The 18,022-nt window shown below is 41.2% G+C and overlaps 1 protein-coding gene across 3 annotated transcripts in view; it reads left to right on the forward strand.

Moving 5' to 3' along the window:
- LOC141956371 (sodium/potassium/calcium exchanger 3-like) overlaps nt 1–18,022 on the forward strand; it is a 285,876-nt gene that overhangs the window by 173,857 nt on the left and 93,997 nt on the right. Inside the window, exons 16-17 of one of the 3 annotated variants that reach the window (XM_074897505.1) lie at nt 1,334–1,399; nt 2,423–5,866. The exons of the other annotated variants lie outside the window; for them this stretch is intronic. Coding sequence (XP_074753606.1) covers nt 1,334–1,399; nt 2,423–2,572 — 216 coding nt within the window. The 3' untranslated portion in view covers nt 2,573–5,866. Of the gene's footprint in view, nt 1–1,333; nt 1,400–2,422; nt 5,867–18,022 lie in introns of those variants that run through there. 3 annotated transcript variants of the gene reach the window in all.

Consider the following 18,022-nt stretch of genomic DNA (forward strand, 5'->3'; position numbering starts at 1 on the left):
TAACAATGTCCTTTTCTAAAGCATCCCTGAAAAATACTTGTACATAATTTCTTGCTAAGATTGATCTCCGCCAGGAAACATAAATAGTTGGTTATTACTTTAAATAGTAATCAGTTTTCAGGACTGTCAGTTGAAACTCAACTTCACATAGGGTTTCATTGGACAGAAGGTGCAGGGAGGAATACAGTGAGCTGTGTTACGTTATAGTGGCCTTAAGATTATAATTGGTATTAGGTGGTCACCCATGACACATAGCCCTGTTGCTTCCCTGGAGAAGTTGACCTTCCCTTGGAAGAAGTCTTCCTCGCAGAATAGCCCCTGCAGAAATGCATTGAGAGACTCCACTTGGGCGCTCTCTTCACGACACTGCAGGTGATACTGTTTGAGAAGATTGTATAAAAATGCCCAAAGGGACAGTCATTAAGCTTTTTGAGAAAAGAATGGGAAATTGAGAAGTGCAAGCCTAGTTAAGGGACAGGATTAGAGACATGATTTTACTCCCTGTAGCTTTCCTGTGTAGCTTTAGGTTGATGTCACATAAAATCATATTTTTAAATGTATTTAGGGCTTAAAGATGCAGGTGAGTGTCTTTGATTAGAGTCTGAAGCTTCTAAAAAATGGCAGTTAAATAGCTCTACAGCTTTGAGGACCTGTATCTTGATTCTCCACTTGCACAGTAGATATAATTGTGGCTCTGCCATGGAGATGGCTACATCAGAGCCTGTGATGTGCCTGGATACCTTAGTGATGATATCTTTACACAGCCCCGCAGGCAATAAGTTGTCTCCTTGCGTTATTTGCCTCAGTGCTAAATAATGCTCAGCCTGTGCTAGTGTGCAATGATGCATTGATATCAATGATTTTCAGCAGTTGAGTTTCAGGCCATGAGATTACTGACTTGTTTCCTTCACCAAAATGAGTAAGAGTAAGGAAGAAATTATGTGTTTGTGTGTGTCCTTGTTTATTTTCCCCCACTGTGAAGCATTAATTGGTGACTGAATGCCAAATTCCCCCATTTGTTCTTACAGGACTCACATAGGAACTAATTTCAAAAAGAAATTTTCATGATGTGACAATGTAAGGGATGACAAAGTCTGAGTGTGTGTGTGGAACAGTTTGAAATGCGGTCAGGTCCTGAGGACACTAATAATACTCCGTCTTCTTTGGCAATAGGGGGTAGGCAAAATAATCTGTGATGTAATGGTCTGACTTGGTATTTACAGTTTGTGAGCCAGTGTTTAGCAACTCAGCAGTTTAGGATTACAGAATTATCAGCAGAGAGAAATGTTACTTGAAATTGTGACATGGTTTTATAAACTTCCTTCTTTTACAGATTCGGTTAAATAGCAGAGGACTTATCTATTCTGTTGGTCTCCTGCTGGCATCTGTTTTTGTCACAGTATGTATATAGTCTTTTGTTCTTCATTACCAAAAGAGTGATTTTTATAGACGTTTTCTTCACCTGTTCCTTTCTCACCTCCAGCTGTAATAGTGGCTGCAAAGTCTATTGTTAAGGGATAGGAATGGTCACTCCTGTTATAAACTTGCCAAGAGTTTTATCTGGCACTTTGCAGAAGCTATCACTGTCATAAAATGGCTCTCATATCTATATATTTTTCATGGGAGGAGTCTGAGAGATACATTAGTAATCATTAGTTATTTTTCATGCTAGAGTTGAACCAGATCCCTTGATGTATGATGAGATCCATTCTCCTGTTGGACAGGTAGACAAAATGCTGTACAGTTTATTCTGGCCCTCTATAGGAACCTTCTGAAATACAAAACCAACGAGAACAAATAGTGCCTCGACATGACACTGTTTCTATTGAAGTCAGTGCCTCACATTCCCTGACCTGTCCAGTCCAGCACAGCAGACTAGAAATGACAGGGAGAACAGAATTTATGTGACATATTCCAGATCTTGAGACCAGCTGCTGTAGGGAGTCCACACCAACACAATTGCCACATACACAAGATTTCAGTCTTTTAAGAGGTTTGTGTGGGAGCAAACTAAACAAAGTCAAGCACAGCCTTAGACTGTGTGGCTCTAGACCGAGATGCAGAAGGGCACATAAAGCGTTTTGAGTGAAGAAAAAGGAATCTGGCCTTTGAAAATGTTTCTGATGGAACTATATGGGATTATTCTTGCCAAAATGAAATTTGTTGCAGAAATTTAAGGCCCCTGGGCCAAGACTCAAGGTGATGTAAGTCAGTGTGGCTTCAATGACTGCAGGGGAGCTACTCTGATTTACTTCAGCTGTGGTCTTCAGCTCACTTGTTGCTGTATTTGCACTGTGATTGCTTCCAGGTGACCATAATCAGTAAGGGGATGGTCATTTCCATGGTCCTGTAATTGAGAAGGGGATTTGCCACTTTATTTGAAATGTGCCTGCTGTGGTGGTTTACTCTGTGTTTATTGTAGGTTTTTGGCGTCCACATGAACAAATGGAAACTGGATAAGAAGCTAGGGTGTGTGTGCCTTTCCCTTTACGGCATCTTCCTGTGTTTCTCCATCATGACAGAATTCAATGTTTTCACATTTGTGAACTTGCCGATGTGCAGAGATCACTAATGCAGGTGGCAGACTGTCGGGAGGATCTTCCTTCTTACCTGTGCAATACAAACCACGGCTGGCATCTCCTGAATGCGGTGCACCTCCAAGTCGTGATGTATATCCTGTTCACTGTTCATAAGACCTGTGGCCCCATCTAGGTCTGCCCTCTCCCTGACTCCCCCACAACCTGGAAAAATCCTGCATCGATGTGAAGATTATTTTTTTCAACATTCATGTGATTTCCTAGCTCAGTTTTTGAACAGTGTGACTGGGACTCTAGATGAACTGGCTGCTAACTGGCATCAAGCCAGGCAAAACTGGTCTGCTACAATTCCTTTTTTTTTAAGTTATTTGATGGAAGACTAATCTAATTTATGACTTAAGACTATTGCTACAATGCAGAAGAGGGTACATCATACAGGGGCTGATTTTCAAGGAGATTCATGGGAATTTTTTTGTTTGTTTTTTTTTTTTTTCTTTGGTTTGTTTGGTTTGGGGGGGGGGGCTTTATGTTGTTGTTTAGCTTTGAATTGCCAGAGATCAGCGTCCTCTCTTGCAGCTTTTCCTTCTGAGCGCTGGGTCTCCTGTAACAATCCAAAGGTCACAGGGCAGTGTAATATGGGAATACAATTCAAGGTACTTGGCATATGAATGGATTTACTGCATATTAAAAGAAGATTGTCAAGGCAACAGACTTTACCATAAATAATTACAGGTGTGATGTGGAATGCAAGGTAAATGTGGATTCAAAGGGTGAACACTGCTACCGTTTTAACTACTAATGTTGGAGTTCTATTACTAGGGTGTTTATGGTATTTCCAAGCAATAGTTTGATTGCCAGCCCAGGAGGGCTACCAAGGAGGTGTCCTGGTTTTTAATGGTCTGCACGTGGAAATGGAAGGTCAGAACTTTCTCTGCTTCATCAGATTTCTTGTTTTGGGGGGATTCAATAGTTCATGTCTTATTCATTCTGAGAAGGACATAAGTATGTGTTGGAACTTTTCTAAATGAGTTACAGACACTGGTTTCTTTAAAAGGAAAGAGGCATATTTTGCACAGACATAGTTACTGAAGTCATAATTTGCCATTCTTCAACGAATACACTGGACCTGGCCAGATATTTGTCGTCTTAAGCAGTTGAACTTGTATGATAACAGATCACGTGGATTCATCACCCCTCCTTTGGGAGGGAGGAAGACACAGAGAAAGATGGCACTTTTTAAAATGTGGAATATCTTCAATGCAGACTCACAGATCTTAAGTTATTGTGAAAGTTTAGCTATTCATTGTTCCAATATCCCTGCTAGATTTTGTATAATTCTGTATTAATATGCAGGCAGATTCCACCCCATAAGAAACACCATCACAACTTAATTTGTATGTATGGATACTGTGGATTCTTGCCAGTGCTGGCTCTTGTATTTACTTTAAGCACTGATCACTTCTGATTCATTTGGTATGGTTTTTCCTCTTTCTTGTATATGTTCTACTATGAAATGTATTAAGATACTACCAGCTAGGTGAATGTTTTTGTCTATGGTACAAACAGTGGCAAATATTGGTAGTAAAGGCACAGCAAACCCTATGTAAAAGAAGGAAAGGGAAAAAAAAAATAAAAATGAAACCAACCCACATCAGAACACCAAACCCTAAACTACAGTAGGAAAAAATACCTTTAACTTAAAAAAAAAAAAAACAAAAAAAACAAAACAAAAAAAAACAACCAAAAAAAAGCCAAAAACATCCCGTTCACAGACAGAAAGCTTTTTTTTAATTTATTTGCACTTTTGGAAGTTGGTTTTTTTTTCAGTTTAATTTTCTTTGGGGAAGAAAGTTCTAAATGAAAATATTTACACCCTGTGGTTTCCATTCACCTCGGCACCTGATTTTCTTTGTTTGTTACACTAAATGCATGGAAGCACTGGCAGCTGTTGCACTGTTCGTGTTGAGGAAGTCCAGTGGAAAAAGCCATGTACCGCTGGCCTTGATGAGCAAAGTGTGCTTGTGGATCCCTGGCAAGAAGAGAAAGGGTCCAAGGACAGGCAGTAGAGAGAGTCAATGACATGCCTGTGTCATCATTTTTCATTATGGAAGACAATTGTGTTGCTACTTGTTGAGCTATGCAGCCTGTTGTTTGAGTAGCCTTCTCATAACTATGCCCGCTGGAAGTCCTCTTGCGTTAGGAAGCCCACTGTACCTTCCTCTTTTTTTTTGTTGCAGTTGTTCCTTTTTTTGTTGTTAATGAGATTAATAATAATAATATAATAACCACTAAAATGCCTAAAATACTTCCTTAAATCAAACAGTGTTAGCAACAATGTGACACATCTCACTGAAATCCACCCCATGAACACACAGCTATACTCTTGTAGCAAGATGCAGTTGCTCCTAAGCAGAGTGTTTCCTTGCTGACAGAAGGGACAGATTTGGGGAAGAAAAAAAAAAAAAAAGTTTTACATCAGGGCCTATTATTACTTCTATTTTGAATATTTATACTGCTGCTCCAATGGAGCCAGTTGGATCTATTTCTACGAAATAGCCATTACCTATCCCGTTGGCACAAAAAACTGCATGAGTATTTTTTAGGAACTTTTCCTATTGGTGTGCATTAAATACTGTAGTATATCATAGCTTTGCATTGTGTGTAAAACCTGAAATACCTTGTTTTGACACTTGTGTGTTGTGCAAGAATGTTCTGCAAGTTGTTTGTTTTAAGCAAAAGGTACACTGAACTGCCATTATCTGTGCCATATATGATTTGATAAGCAGTTCCTATACTGGCAGTTTCAGCAAGATGTGCTTATGATTTGCAACCAAATCAACCAGTGCAGACCTGGTTTGGAACAGGATAGACCAACTGAATGTGTGCATTCTTGTTTTGGTCTCTAAAAGAGAGAGCCTCTCAAGTTTGTTAGCATAATTAAAGCCTGTGGAAAGGTCCCCAAAGCAAAAAACTTGAGCAATTTTTGGCATCCTTCCTGTACAACATCTCCAAAATTCACATAGACAGTTATATTCAAATGCAGTGTATATTAATCGCTTTACTTTATCAAGCCAAGCAGAGGACTATGTCTGAGCTGTTCTCTCCTCCTGACGTTAGATTCTGGAAGCTGCTAGCTGTGCAGGGGGCGGAAAGCCAGCACCTGGCTTCCGTTTCCCTCTGAGAAGCTCTGCAGTGCCCATTGCTGCCCAAGCCACAGGCTGTGGCTGGGACGTGAGGCCACGGGAGCCCATCAGGGTGGCTGCCCCTGCCCGGCATGGGAGGCTGGGCTGGTAGAGTCCCTGGAGATGGGCAGGATGGGGTTGTGGCAGTGGGGTGGCTGGGGGGTGGCTGGTCAGGGAGAAGGGGGGAGCTGAGTTGGTCAGAGGTTGGGGGGCTGAGAACCAGGGGTGAAGCCAGGTTGGGTTAGGTTTTCTAAATATGCTGTGATTCATTTGCATTTTCATTCCTCTGAAAGGAAGGGTCACCTTCATGTCTGAGGTTGTTCTAGTCTTTGACCTTCATGTCTGAGGCTGCTCTAGTCTTTGGACCAGTCAACTGTTTTTGTTACCATTCCTAGCAGTTTCAGACAATTCTTAATGAGTATTTCAAAGGGAGATTAAAGAGCCTTTTCCTCAGTGGAGAGCACTTCGCTGCAGCTCTGACTTTGACTTGAGTTAAATATGTGATCCCTTGCTAGTTTCAACTCTGTTCAACATGTGGATGGCCTTCCTTTGACAGCGGTTCAAAGGCAGAATGATAGGGGGGGATACAATATGTTATGAGGACATCTCAAGACACGCTGGAAAAACTGCTTTTGTCCCTACCAAAGGTGAATTTTATACTTGCCTTTTTTTTCCTTTTTCCTTTTTTTTTTTTTTTTTTTTAATGTACTGCACTTTTTGGTAGATTGTTTCCGAGATAGGAACATCAACCTGAAATGTGTGTATGGGAGGAGATTTTCACTGGTATAATTTGGGGTTTTTTCCTGTAATGCTACTTGCTTGCTTTGTTTTCAGCTTTCTGTCCTCAGCTGTGTCGTTGAAATTAATTGATTAGCATACTTTGGATTTGTGATATTCGTGCTTGTGAAAACAAATGCTCGTTCTTAACATTCAGATAGATGTGTGACTGGCTTTTTTTCTTGACAAAACAAATCAGGTAGAACAGCAATCTAGTTTTAGAAAAACAATGTTTGATGTAGGTGGAGCAACCAGAGGGTAATATTTAATATCTTGCTGTCAGAACAAGAATTTTTGTATGCCTTTTCCAAATAACCATATTAATACTTGTGAGATAAAATATAAATTGAATATTGTTGGATATCTTTTTAAAAAAATTTCTGCTGATTGACAAATGTTTCTTATATCAAGATTTTTTGGAAGCCCTAATCCTTTCAAATAAAGCTCACAGAGATGCAATGGTGTAAGGTTTATCTATTTCAAAGTTACACCACTGAAGCTTTAAACCTGTTTGAACACATGGTTTAAAAATTAGTCTCAGTGGACCATGCTTAGCTGGATTTAAATCTGCGCTATATTAATGAAGTTTCACTTGATCAGTAGCCACTGTAAATTAGTCTAAAACAGACTTAAATCCAGGTAAGAATGTCCATATTAGGTTTGTACAGCTTTAACTGAATCAGTTTAAAGCCATGCTTTTAAGGAAAGCGGTGGAAATTTGAATATTTGGAAGATTTAAGCCATTTCACTTCAAATTTAAGGAACTGCAGAGTTTGAGTATGCTGAATGGGTGTACCAAGTATAATGCAAGACAAAGAAGACAGTTTTCAATATTCACTGAGTTCAGTGAAAGTTGACCTCTACTGAAATCAACGGCAAAACCCCAATGATTGTTTTGTAGGGTCAGTGTACGTGTTTGCAGCAGTAAGTCCTGAAAAGGACTGTTGCACTTTGTTTTTTAAAGATGAATGAACTTTTTATTTTCTTATCAGAATAGATAACAAAATAACTATTAATACAACTAGGCACCTTTAAGGGAATTTACATCAATATTCTGTTAGCACTTAGCGGCCATCTGAACCATATTTCATAAATGCATCTACTTCCACCCAGACTGCTCTGACTTGTTTGGCTGAATCTCCAGAATCAATGTCAGGTGTGGACAAATCCATGCCTTTTGGAAAAGTTTTTTTTATTCACAGGAAGGCAATGAGGAAAGAATTGGTGGTTTGTTTCATTGTGCACGAGGAGATATAATTTGGCTGTGAAATCTATTGTTCACTGCCCTGAAACAGCCTGAGATCTAGGCCAAGTTATCCAAGTTTGGGCAGAAACATCTAATTTCAGAAAAGGTTCTAAAAAAGCACAATTTGTTTAAAGCAACAGGTATTGTAATGTATTTATATAGTTAAAATGACATTATTGTGGTATATTTTAGGTGGGTTTTTTAATTTTACTTTTTCTAAGAGCCTTGCAGAACAAGTGTTTAAACCTTCCGTACCAAAACTACTTGACAGAAATCTTGTCCATATAATCTTCGTCTGCCAGGTAGGGTTTGAGTGGTGCAGAAAGTCAACATGATAATTTTACAGCAACAATTTAACACAACCTTTTTCTTGCCAGTTGAGAGAAAACAACACTGCATGCCTGAACGTATGGGGTTGGTTGTAGTTGGTTACAGAACTGTTCAAACACTGACCATTGGCCCCTGAGGTTTGCCCCTGAGGATTCCCAGAGGAGAAATCCCTGTTACTGGACATTTTGTCTAAGTCATGCCATAATGAAAGGAAGGAGCTGCTGGTGCACACCACCCCTTGGGTACTGGACACTGCCTGCTAGCTTGGAATGATACTTGCTCCTTTTTCGTACTAGAAACACAGATTTCCCTTAGGACCAAGTCTTACCTTAATTCTGGTCAGTGTTGACTCCTGGCTGATGGGTGCTGGAGCAGGCGAGGAAACAAGTGCTCTGTTCGCTTCGTGCACATATTGGTGGTCATAGAAGTTATCTGCAGATATGTGGGGAGAGAGGCCCATAAAGTAAGCAAATTTTAGTAATCATAGGGATAGGTAACTGCCATTAGGAATGAAAAGTAAAGACCTCTGTAAACGTGCATTGAGATCTACATACAGTTGGTGGGGTCATTTCAGTAAAGCAGTTGTAGCAAACCACCACATCTCTGAAGGAGCCCTGTTTGAATGATTCCTCAAAAAAGCAGTAACCATCAGCATTACAGGTACATGGCTAGCATACAATCGCAGCCATTTAGTGCATGTTGGAGTTTCAAAATTTTAAAGGGAAATAGCCATGTGATGCAGGAGCACCGATGTCCTTCATGTTCGCTGGGATGTGTCCGCATTCTGGGCAGCCTCCAGTTCCCGTGGCTGGCGTGGCTCCCAAGAAGGATGGACCTCAGACAGCTCTCATCCCAGCTGGCATAGCTGTGCCCTCTGACTGGCAGTATGTTGCGGGAGTGGCTGTCGGGGTGGCTGCAGACCACGCTGTCCTCAGCCAGTGCTGTTAAGCTGCACTGTACTTCTGAGCCCAGCTCTCACAGGGTCTCCAGGCTGCCCAAAGGGAGGAGGGAGGGAGGGTGAGGGTGGCACACTGCCTGCTGCTCCTGGGTAATACCCACCCCCGTGCAAGGGGCCAGGGGCATTTGCAGCTCTTCCCTGGCTTGATTCAAGTCCTGGCACACTTTGGCAGGCTGTGTTTGGGCAGGCTCCTAAGTTGCAAGTCCAGAAAGTACCAGAGCTCTTGCTTAACTTGAAGGACATACCTTGTTGCATAGAGGTCCATATACTGAAAGCTAAGCACATGCTTAAGTGTTTTGCTAAGAAATTTGATTTAGTGAATCCAGCTCTTTGGCAGGAACTGGTCCTGTATTAGCTAGCATCCATGGCACTTCTTGACTGCACTTTGTTGAGAAAGGGTTAATTTTCTGTAAGGTGACGAAGTAGGATGCCACAGTGGCTATAGAAACCAAATGCAGTCCCTAGCAGAAGGCAGACCTCCTTCCTGCCTGTTACAGCCTTAGAATTACATCTTGTCGTTTTCTTAGCAAATGCTAAAATAACGAGAACTAAGCTGTTTGGTAAGGGAAGATGGGAATGAGGCTGGTGGAAGGCAAGGGAGAAGATAAACCCTGCAGTACTGTAGCTTGTATCATTTGAATGAAGAGAGCTTGAGTTATCTACAGAGTGCACCTTCCCATACTGCAGTCAAGGGCACAGATGTGCTCTTGCTGCAGCTGTGCCAGATGAAGAGGTGATGACCCTTGCCCACCCTCTGCAGCAAACATCCTTATCTCTTTGCTGAAGCTTACCCTCTGACTGGCAGAGTTGCATGTATGACTGCATGCTGACCGATGTCAGAACAATGGGAGTTTGTTTAAATACATCAGTGGACAGTTACTTCTAGGAGCGCAGCTGGTTTGTGAGGGTATGTCTCTCTGGGATGTAAGATGCTGTGTATAGGAGGACTTCTGATAAAGATGAGATATGCAGACCCTGTATAAATGCTGGAACGTGCTGTGAAATCTTTTTCAAAAGCAAACATCCCTGTACACCCAACAGCCACCTGCTCATTTCCTCAAGATTTTTTTATCTTGCTCCCTGTGTTACAAGGATTCAGGATTTTGCCTCCACTTTCTCTCTCGTAAGCTGAATCCCTCTGGCTTTGAAGGCTGACCCATGTCCTCCTTAACACAGAATTCATGCACCGGGCTAGCAGAAATAGGATGTAGGTTTTGATCCAGTAAATTGATGGGAGAAAACACAAGAAGATCTTTGCTTGGTGCACCAATCTCAAACCACCCAACTCCAAAACAGTATAAACCTACTGTCTACCTTTACAATGCCCCAAACTATTGAAATAATCAGTCATACACAGTACGTGGGAAGACTTTTCATAGGATGTCTTTTCAAAGGGAAATTTGCGCATAGTTTATATCTTTATATCTGCACATTCTTTATATCTTGTTGCTTCAAAATGAACGAATGGATACAATCCATGCAAAGGCACTTATAGAATAAACATTATCGATCTGATTAAGTGATTATAGATCTGACCTGGGCCTTTTATGCTTTATGAAGCCAGACTATACTGCTCACACAGTATGCTAGCCTTACTGAGGCACTCAGTCTTAAGTTCATATGATTCATTGGCAAATTTTTGACTTTTTTTTTAAATGTATAAACTTAGATTTATATTTAGGCAACATATATATACATACACTTTACCTAGTATGTCCACTGTTGTTAAAATTAAGCCCTGTGGTAACCAGCTGCCATCTGCATAAGATTAAAGACCAATCATGGTAACTGCTAAGATGCTAAGCATATCAGTATTTAAGACAGTCTTACACCCATCTATTTATAAATGTAAAAGATGGTTACTAGTTTTTATTTCTTTCCACATTGTATTAGCAAGGTATTGTGAGTGGTGCATGACAGTTGCATATCTATAATATAGCAGTACAAAAAAGCTTAAACAGCTTTGTACATTCAGCAATTTTTCTAGTTGTAATTATTGTTAGTCATTTGAAATTCCAGTTGCATTTTCTGAACATAGACAGCTTTGAAAAAGAAAAAAAAAAAAAAGAGCATGTGTGAGACACTGAGGAGGTCGGGAAATTCTGCACTGAAGTATTTATATATTCTATTTATTTATTTATCGTACACTAAGAGCTGAGCCCCTGGTTCAAGGAAACATTTCTCCATGCTGGCAGAAGATTTAGGGAGCTAATTTCAGTCCCCACTGAAAGCTAAGGCCAGGTTTTCCTGAATCAGGGACCAAGCAGACGAAGCCATTAAAAGCATCTTACTGTCCTTTTGAGTGGCCACAAAAAGTGGCGAGACCTTTTCATATGGTTCTTGTTAGTAGAGAAGCTGAGGAATGCTGAGAGACCCAAAGATGCTTCTGCAATGCTCACCTCTTGATCTGTAAGAGTAGAAATATATAAATAGCAAATACTCATTGTGCTCTAATGTTTGTAATATCACTGTCACAAAGTACCATTTGCAATAATTCACAATTCATAAGATACCAACAAGTAGATTTTTTTTTAGGGGTCTTTATTTTTTAGTAATCTTCTTTTATTAAGGAAATAAAGGAAACTTCCTTTGCCTAGTTTTCCCCAGCTCCCTTTAACAGTAAATGGCTCTGGTTAAATGTGAAGATCTCTCTTAAAAACAGATGTCATGTGCTAGCAAATGCTTGGGTGAAGCTGATGTTTATTGTGCCATCTTTATGACAGGCTGGTTACTGTTTACAGTAGGCAGGGATCTCCATCTTGAAATCCTGCAGTAAAAATGGTCCCACCACCTGCAAATGCGATACATCCGTATTTCCGCTGCCTTGTTTTGGTTTCAGGTAGGTCAGCAGATCTCCATTGTAGAAGAACATATCACATCATTGCTATCAGTGTGAATTACAGTAGTGCTTGTTGTTGGGAAATACAAGAGCAATGATGGAGTCATTTTACAGAGTGTTTTGGGGAGAAAAAACTGGAAGCCTGTATTTCATCAGTTCCTAAAGACTTGAGGATTTTTCAGATTGGAAAAGAAAACATTGGAAGATAAAGGCTGATTGCATAAAGTACGGCATCGGTCCTTCATGAAGTTTTGTATAATGTTCAAGATTTGCATAAAGTGAGCTTCCACATTCTGTAAAGCACAGAGCTCAGCCATGTTTTTCATCCTAGATTCTCAGAAACAATCCTTTTCTTGCAGTAATTCTCACTGGTGAATCAAAACCTCTTGAGCTTAAAATATTTTTCTGTATCTCAGAATTGTATTGTAAAATTGCCGAATGCTTAGGTCAAAGGAGTGGCACAGAACTTGAACTGTAACAGGTTCTTGAAAGAAGCGAAAGCAAGATGTTTATGGAATAACTTTGTTCTTAAGGATTTTTTTTTTAAATGGATGACAGAAGCGAAGGACACAAAGTACGATTCTGTAATTATTCAGCACCTGTGGAGAGCAAGTGCAAATGAGAGTAATATGGCATCACAAAAGGCTGGTTATTGTGTAATTAGTATACTGGCAAGTTTTGCAGGGATTGCATTTACGCAGGGGTTTGCCTGAATACTATTTGATCTTTACAACTCTCGCCCTCCTGATAAAAAGTGTTTCTTCCTGGTGAGAAATACCGCATCCCTTTATCAGGGAGGGGGAGAGATACGCCAAAAACAATGTGTCTGACTCAATTCTTATCCTAGCTTCACAAATATGCATTTTATCAGTTACATAAATGCTTGCATAAACATGCTAGTAGCAATCTGCATACCTGAGAGATGAGCTGGTATTCACTGAACTTTGCCATGTACTGAAGATTTAGGGACAAATTTTACTTAATGTTCCCTTGAGGAGTAGTTTGATTGAATTCACTGTCTGTCCTTGTAAAGCAGAGAATCATTACTAGGCCCTTAATGCAGGCATTATTTGTAGGAGATGACTACAGGAGTGATAGTTTATGTTCATCCTTCCACTGAATGTTTGTTTTTAAGACTGAAGCCAAACTAGGAAGATGTTTGTTTGTGGATTTGGGAGGTTTTTTTGCTGTCTGTCGAAGTCCAGTGCAATCTGAAATCCCTCGGTAAGGTTTGGTAGTGGTTCAGGTGTTCCCGTTGCTATTACATCTGTCAGAGCTTCAGTCAGCTGGGATGTGCAGGAGGGCAGGACTGGTACCTCTCTTCAGCCCATGGTTCATCTGGTCACAGACGTGGGTGTGTGGTGAGCAGCCCCACAGGGTGAAGTTTACTTCTGCGTACAACCCCAGCACAAGCATGGCAACAGGAATTCACACACTGGTAAATCGTGATTTCACTAGAACAAAAAGGTGAGCAGACAGACCCGTTAATCCTCAGGTATGCTGCACAAGTTTCCTGTGCAACAGTTGCCCTGCCCTTCCCAGTGCCTCCTTCTCCCCTGGCCTATCTAGCATTTTTTTGGACTAGGCTCTCATTAGCTCAGCACTTTTTATAGCTCCCATTTATGCACTGAAAAACATGGCTGAATTCTCAGAAGTGTTTGCCCTCTGCTTGCCACGAAAGGGCAGTGGGTGCTGTTGGATGCAGCTCTCTGGAGAAATTTTATTTTCTTTTCCTTACAAGGGCTTTGCCCACTGGTGCCCCTGCAGTTGAGGTGAGTTTGCAGGTGCGTACCTGTAAGAGAGCAAGTCAGCTGGTGTTAGGACAGCTGGTTTCTTTGTACATGAGGGCCACTTTTAGCCCCTTCCAGCCTTTTTCAGAGCCACACCCAAACTGTATTTACATGGCGCCATCCCTGACGTAATAAGCCCTGTCAGAGTCAGCCTAGGTATGCACCCTATAGTCAGCTTTGCACCACCGAGTCATGCAGGGAGAGCCCTAGTGCCAGCAACTGTGGAGGGGGGCGTGTGTGTTTAAATCATCTCATGGCTCAGCAGTTGGCTATTTAAGATCTGATAATTTTGTAGAGCTGTTATGGAAAACTTGGTTTTGTACCTTTACTAAAGTCGTGGACTGCTGAACTGCAATCCCTGCTATGGCTTATTCTAAAAGAGACTGTGATGAAACCATACAGATTTCTTTGAACTGTGTGTGTGATGAGTTTTCTACTTTATGGTGCAGTCATGGCATCAAAGCTGCAGGAAGCACAGCAATAAAAATGACTGGTATGAGCACCTTTTGTTTGATTTGGGATCAAACAACAGTGTCTGGGTTCCTTTTCACTGAGTGGGAAGATTCTGTGATGCTTCTAAAATTAAGGAAGAAAATGTAGGTGGAACTGAGTGCAAATGCACGTATAATGTATGTTCATTTACAGCCAGCCAGCAAACAAAATAATCAGTGGTTTCTAGTAATATGATTCTACTCAAAATAGCTTTTTATTAAGTCAGCTTAGAGTTGTTAAAACGGTGGAGCCACAGACAAAACATTTGTTACCTTTTGAAATGAGTTACAATGGTTTTGTCATACTTGTACAAGTATTATAAGGTCAGTCTTTCTGTATGTTTGTTTTACAACTTGTTGTAGAATAGTCTTCTATGCATAGCTGTTCCACTTGCCTGTGTAAGTTACAAATTTAACAGAAATGAAAGCATGCATTTTTCTCTGTTGCTGGTAACCTATGAAATTAGAAACTTGTATTTCTGTGTTTTTAACGTGTTATACTATAAACAAAATTCACAGCACTATTGTCTATGGAATATCAGAAAGTTTTATTAGAATGAATTACTTTAAATGTTTTGTCATTTGATTTAATAATGTGTCAGACATCTACACTAAGACAATATAATGTTTATCAATAAAAATATCCTCTCTTTGTACTAACTGAATACTTCAGGGTGTGCTTGGACATAGGAGTAGAGCACCCCTGTGGGTCACAGTCCCAATGGTTTATTCGTTTTTGGCATAATTCTGAGAATACTTTGTACCACTTGTTTGACCTGAGCATTGAATTAGGGAGCGAAGGAAGAAGAAAACAGAGTTCTTATACTTTGTATTTCCTCTGCCATTTAATGTGCATTTGCTGTAAAGGCGTGTTCACAATAGTTCACGTACAAGTCAGTTGGCTTGTGTGACCTGGATGTGTCAGAGTCCATAGAGAAACAAACACTGAAGGAATTTTATTTACATTATATAATGAGTCAAATTCTGCTCTGTTACATTACTGCATTGAAGTTAGTTATTCTCTTCCAGACATAGGGTAGTGGGAGCTGATTGCCACTCTCCCAGCTGGAAGGATTATGTGCCTGTGACTGTTCAGCCATTGACAGCCGTGGTTATGAGATCCAGTCCTCCCTCTGAAGTTATTTCTGGAGCAATATTTTCAGCAATGTTTGGAATAATAAGGAGGAGGAGGTGCTATTATACTGGTTCTGATGCAGCCAGTTTCTGTTACAGAAAGCTGCTTACCTGTGGAAAGGGCTTGTTAGAAGGCATACTTCTAGAGTAGTAAAATACTTGTGCTGCTTTCATGCTCTGCACCAGCTGAGCAGAGACTGCAGTTTCCCTCCTAAATCTGAGCCTGCCTTGGTGACAGGACTCTCCTTGCTTCTACCTCATTGCATGGGGAGGTTGGGACACTTCAGCTGACCACCCTTCCCATTATACTTCCTCTGAAAGAAGAGCTTGAGATCACTGACTGAAAAAGCATGTAATTGTGACTGGCAACCTCACCTAAAACACCTTTGCTTATGTCTCTGTAACAGCCACTGCCAAAATTATAGCTTTCTTCTGAAGTACCCACCCTGTCCACAAGAAGCAATGGTATGTCTTAGGCAGAAGAGGTTATTTATTTACACATCTGCAGCTGTTTCCAGGTGCAGAAAAGTCATGCAGTGCAGAAAAGGCACACATGCTGATCCCATGTCTCTGTCCTTGAGTACAGAGATGAGGTGCAGCCTTTGATGTTAATGCAGAAAATGTCTTTCATCAGTGCAAGCCCAGCAGTTGTCTTGAAAATATTTTCCATTGGTTTGATTGTTTGCTTTCCAGCTCTGTGTGCTGGCAACCCAAAAGGTATGTTGGAATCCATATGGATGCTGTGTCTCTGTAGAGACTTCCCCATGACTAGTTTTCTGGTTCAAAGATAATCTTGCTTTTCGTCACAATTTGGAGCTGTTCCAGTTGGCTGTTGGACTCTGAAGATACTCTCACTCCCTACCCCCTGCCGAGGTGATAATGTCAAATATGCATCTTTTTTGATTCAGCTTTGTGATTACTTCACTTTAGAAAAATTTTGTGTAACTTACAGCCTGGAAACTTAGAAATTGCCTGAGCAAAGATGTAGATTTTTAGTGCGGAAGAAAAAATGAAACATTAGAGCAGAAGTACAGAGTGGTGAACAGAAAACTAACCCTCCCCTCCCACCTGGCCATCTTTATCCATCATAAAGATGCAAAACTAGGACACAAATCCTATTTATTTTCCCTTTGGAGGTCACTTCTAGCTTGCTTTACAGAGGCCCAACGTGTGTCTTTGCCACCTCAAATGCTTTGGAATACCACTTCCAGAGATGAGAGACCTTTTCTCTGTAAATTGCAGATAACAATCTTTCTCTGGGCTCCGCCAAATTGATTTTGACCTATTTATTATATCCTTTGCTGCTTGAACAAAACTGCATCTGCCTGTCTTCTCAGCATAACATCCTCTCATTGATAACTCTGAAGTCCAATCAAAAATCATGTTTGCAAGAGGACTGATTAATTAATGTCTCTGCTGCTGAGGGAAATGTGTTTTCTTCTTTGTTTTAAACTTTGGAAGAACATCTTAAAAAAAACCCCAAACCACCAAGATGCAGATTTTGTGACTGATCTTTCCTTTCTTTTATACCAGAAATTATACTATATGTATATCCACGATACGTACCCTAATGTACTAGAGCATCAGACTAATTTTTCTTCCAAAATGTCGTTCTTAAAGCAAAGGAAAATCTGACACCACACCCTGCTCCCTAAACATACCTTTACCTGACACAGTGCAGCTGACGGTCCTTCTGTAGAACTGCCCACGTCAGTGCTGTGGACCACGGCATCTGAGGAACCAGGATTTTTACCTCATGCCTGAGGAATTCAAGCGCTTTCCTCCTTTCTGTTAATCTAGTGAACAAGGGAGAGCTTGGAGACAAGCCTCCACCCAAAATGGTTTTTAGCCTCTTGGTGCTGCAGTCTCCCAGGACACAGGCAATGGAAGGAGCATGTGCTTGCAGAGCAGGACATACAGCCGCCACTGATCAACATCCCGAAAGAAGTGCAATGCCCATTCAGTTGCAAAGACCCATGGACAGAGCCATCACTTAAGAGAAGACGGGATTATGTGTCCCAGAAAGACATTTCCATACAGCTCGCTCTCACAGTCCAGTTCGGCTGCAGGCATCTCCCAGCTCGGTGGGCTGGCTAGTGAGACTTCCCATCTCCCCATCTTCGCATGGGGTGCCTAGACATGTTAACCACACCCTGGAGAACAAGTGCTTAAGGCTAGGGCTTTCCATGCCAAAATCCTTTGTTAGGCAGCCTTCAGGTTGTTGGTGGGCTGTACAGCTCCTTGAACTGCAACTCGTAATCCTTGGTGCTGGGAGAGGGATGCACACAGGTACTCCCGGCACACGGTGCTTTCTGAAAAGCTCCTGAAGCACAGGCAACATACGGCTGTGCCTCTGAAAGGGAGGTATGCAGACACAGGTCTTGGGACAAACTGCAGGTATGTTGTTTTTGTGTGCATCTTTCCTGCCTTGTGCAATGGTAATCAGCCCTCTTAGCATAGCTGAGCATCTGCCCACTTCCCCTCCAGCTGCTTTAAGTGGGCTGCAGCTAAGCATTCAGAGAAAAGGAGGCTCATCTTCAACCTCTGACTGTTGGGAACAAATGGCACTCTGTAATTGGTGTGAGCCTGCTTCACAGTGCCAAGCAAATCACTAGAGAAGAGTAGCAGAGAATAAACAAAAACAATTAAACGCCACAGCCTGGAGAGAGCAGGTGCAATGAAACCACTTCAAACCAGAGCAGTTGCTTGGTGCAACTGCTCACACAAGAAGATTTTAC

Source organism: Athene noctua, chromosome 1 (genome assembly GCF_965140245.1).
Source record: "Athene noctua chromosome 1, bAthNoc1.hap1.1, whole genome shotgun sequence".
Lineage (NCBI taxonomy): Eukaryota > Metazoa > Chordata > Aves > Strigiformes > Strigidae > Athene > Athene noctua.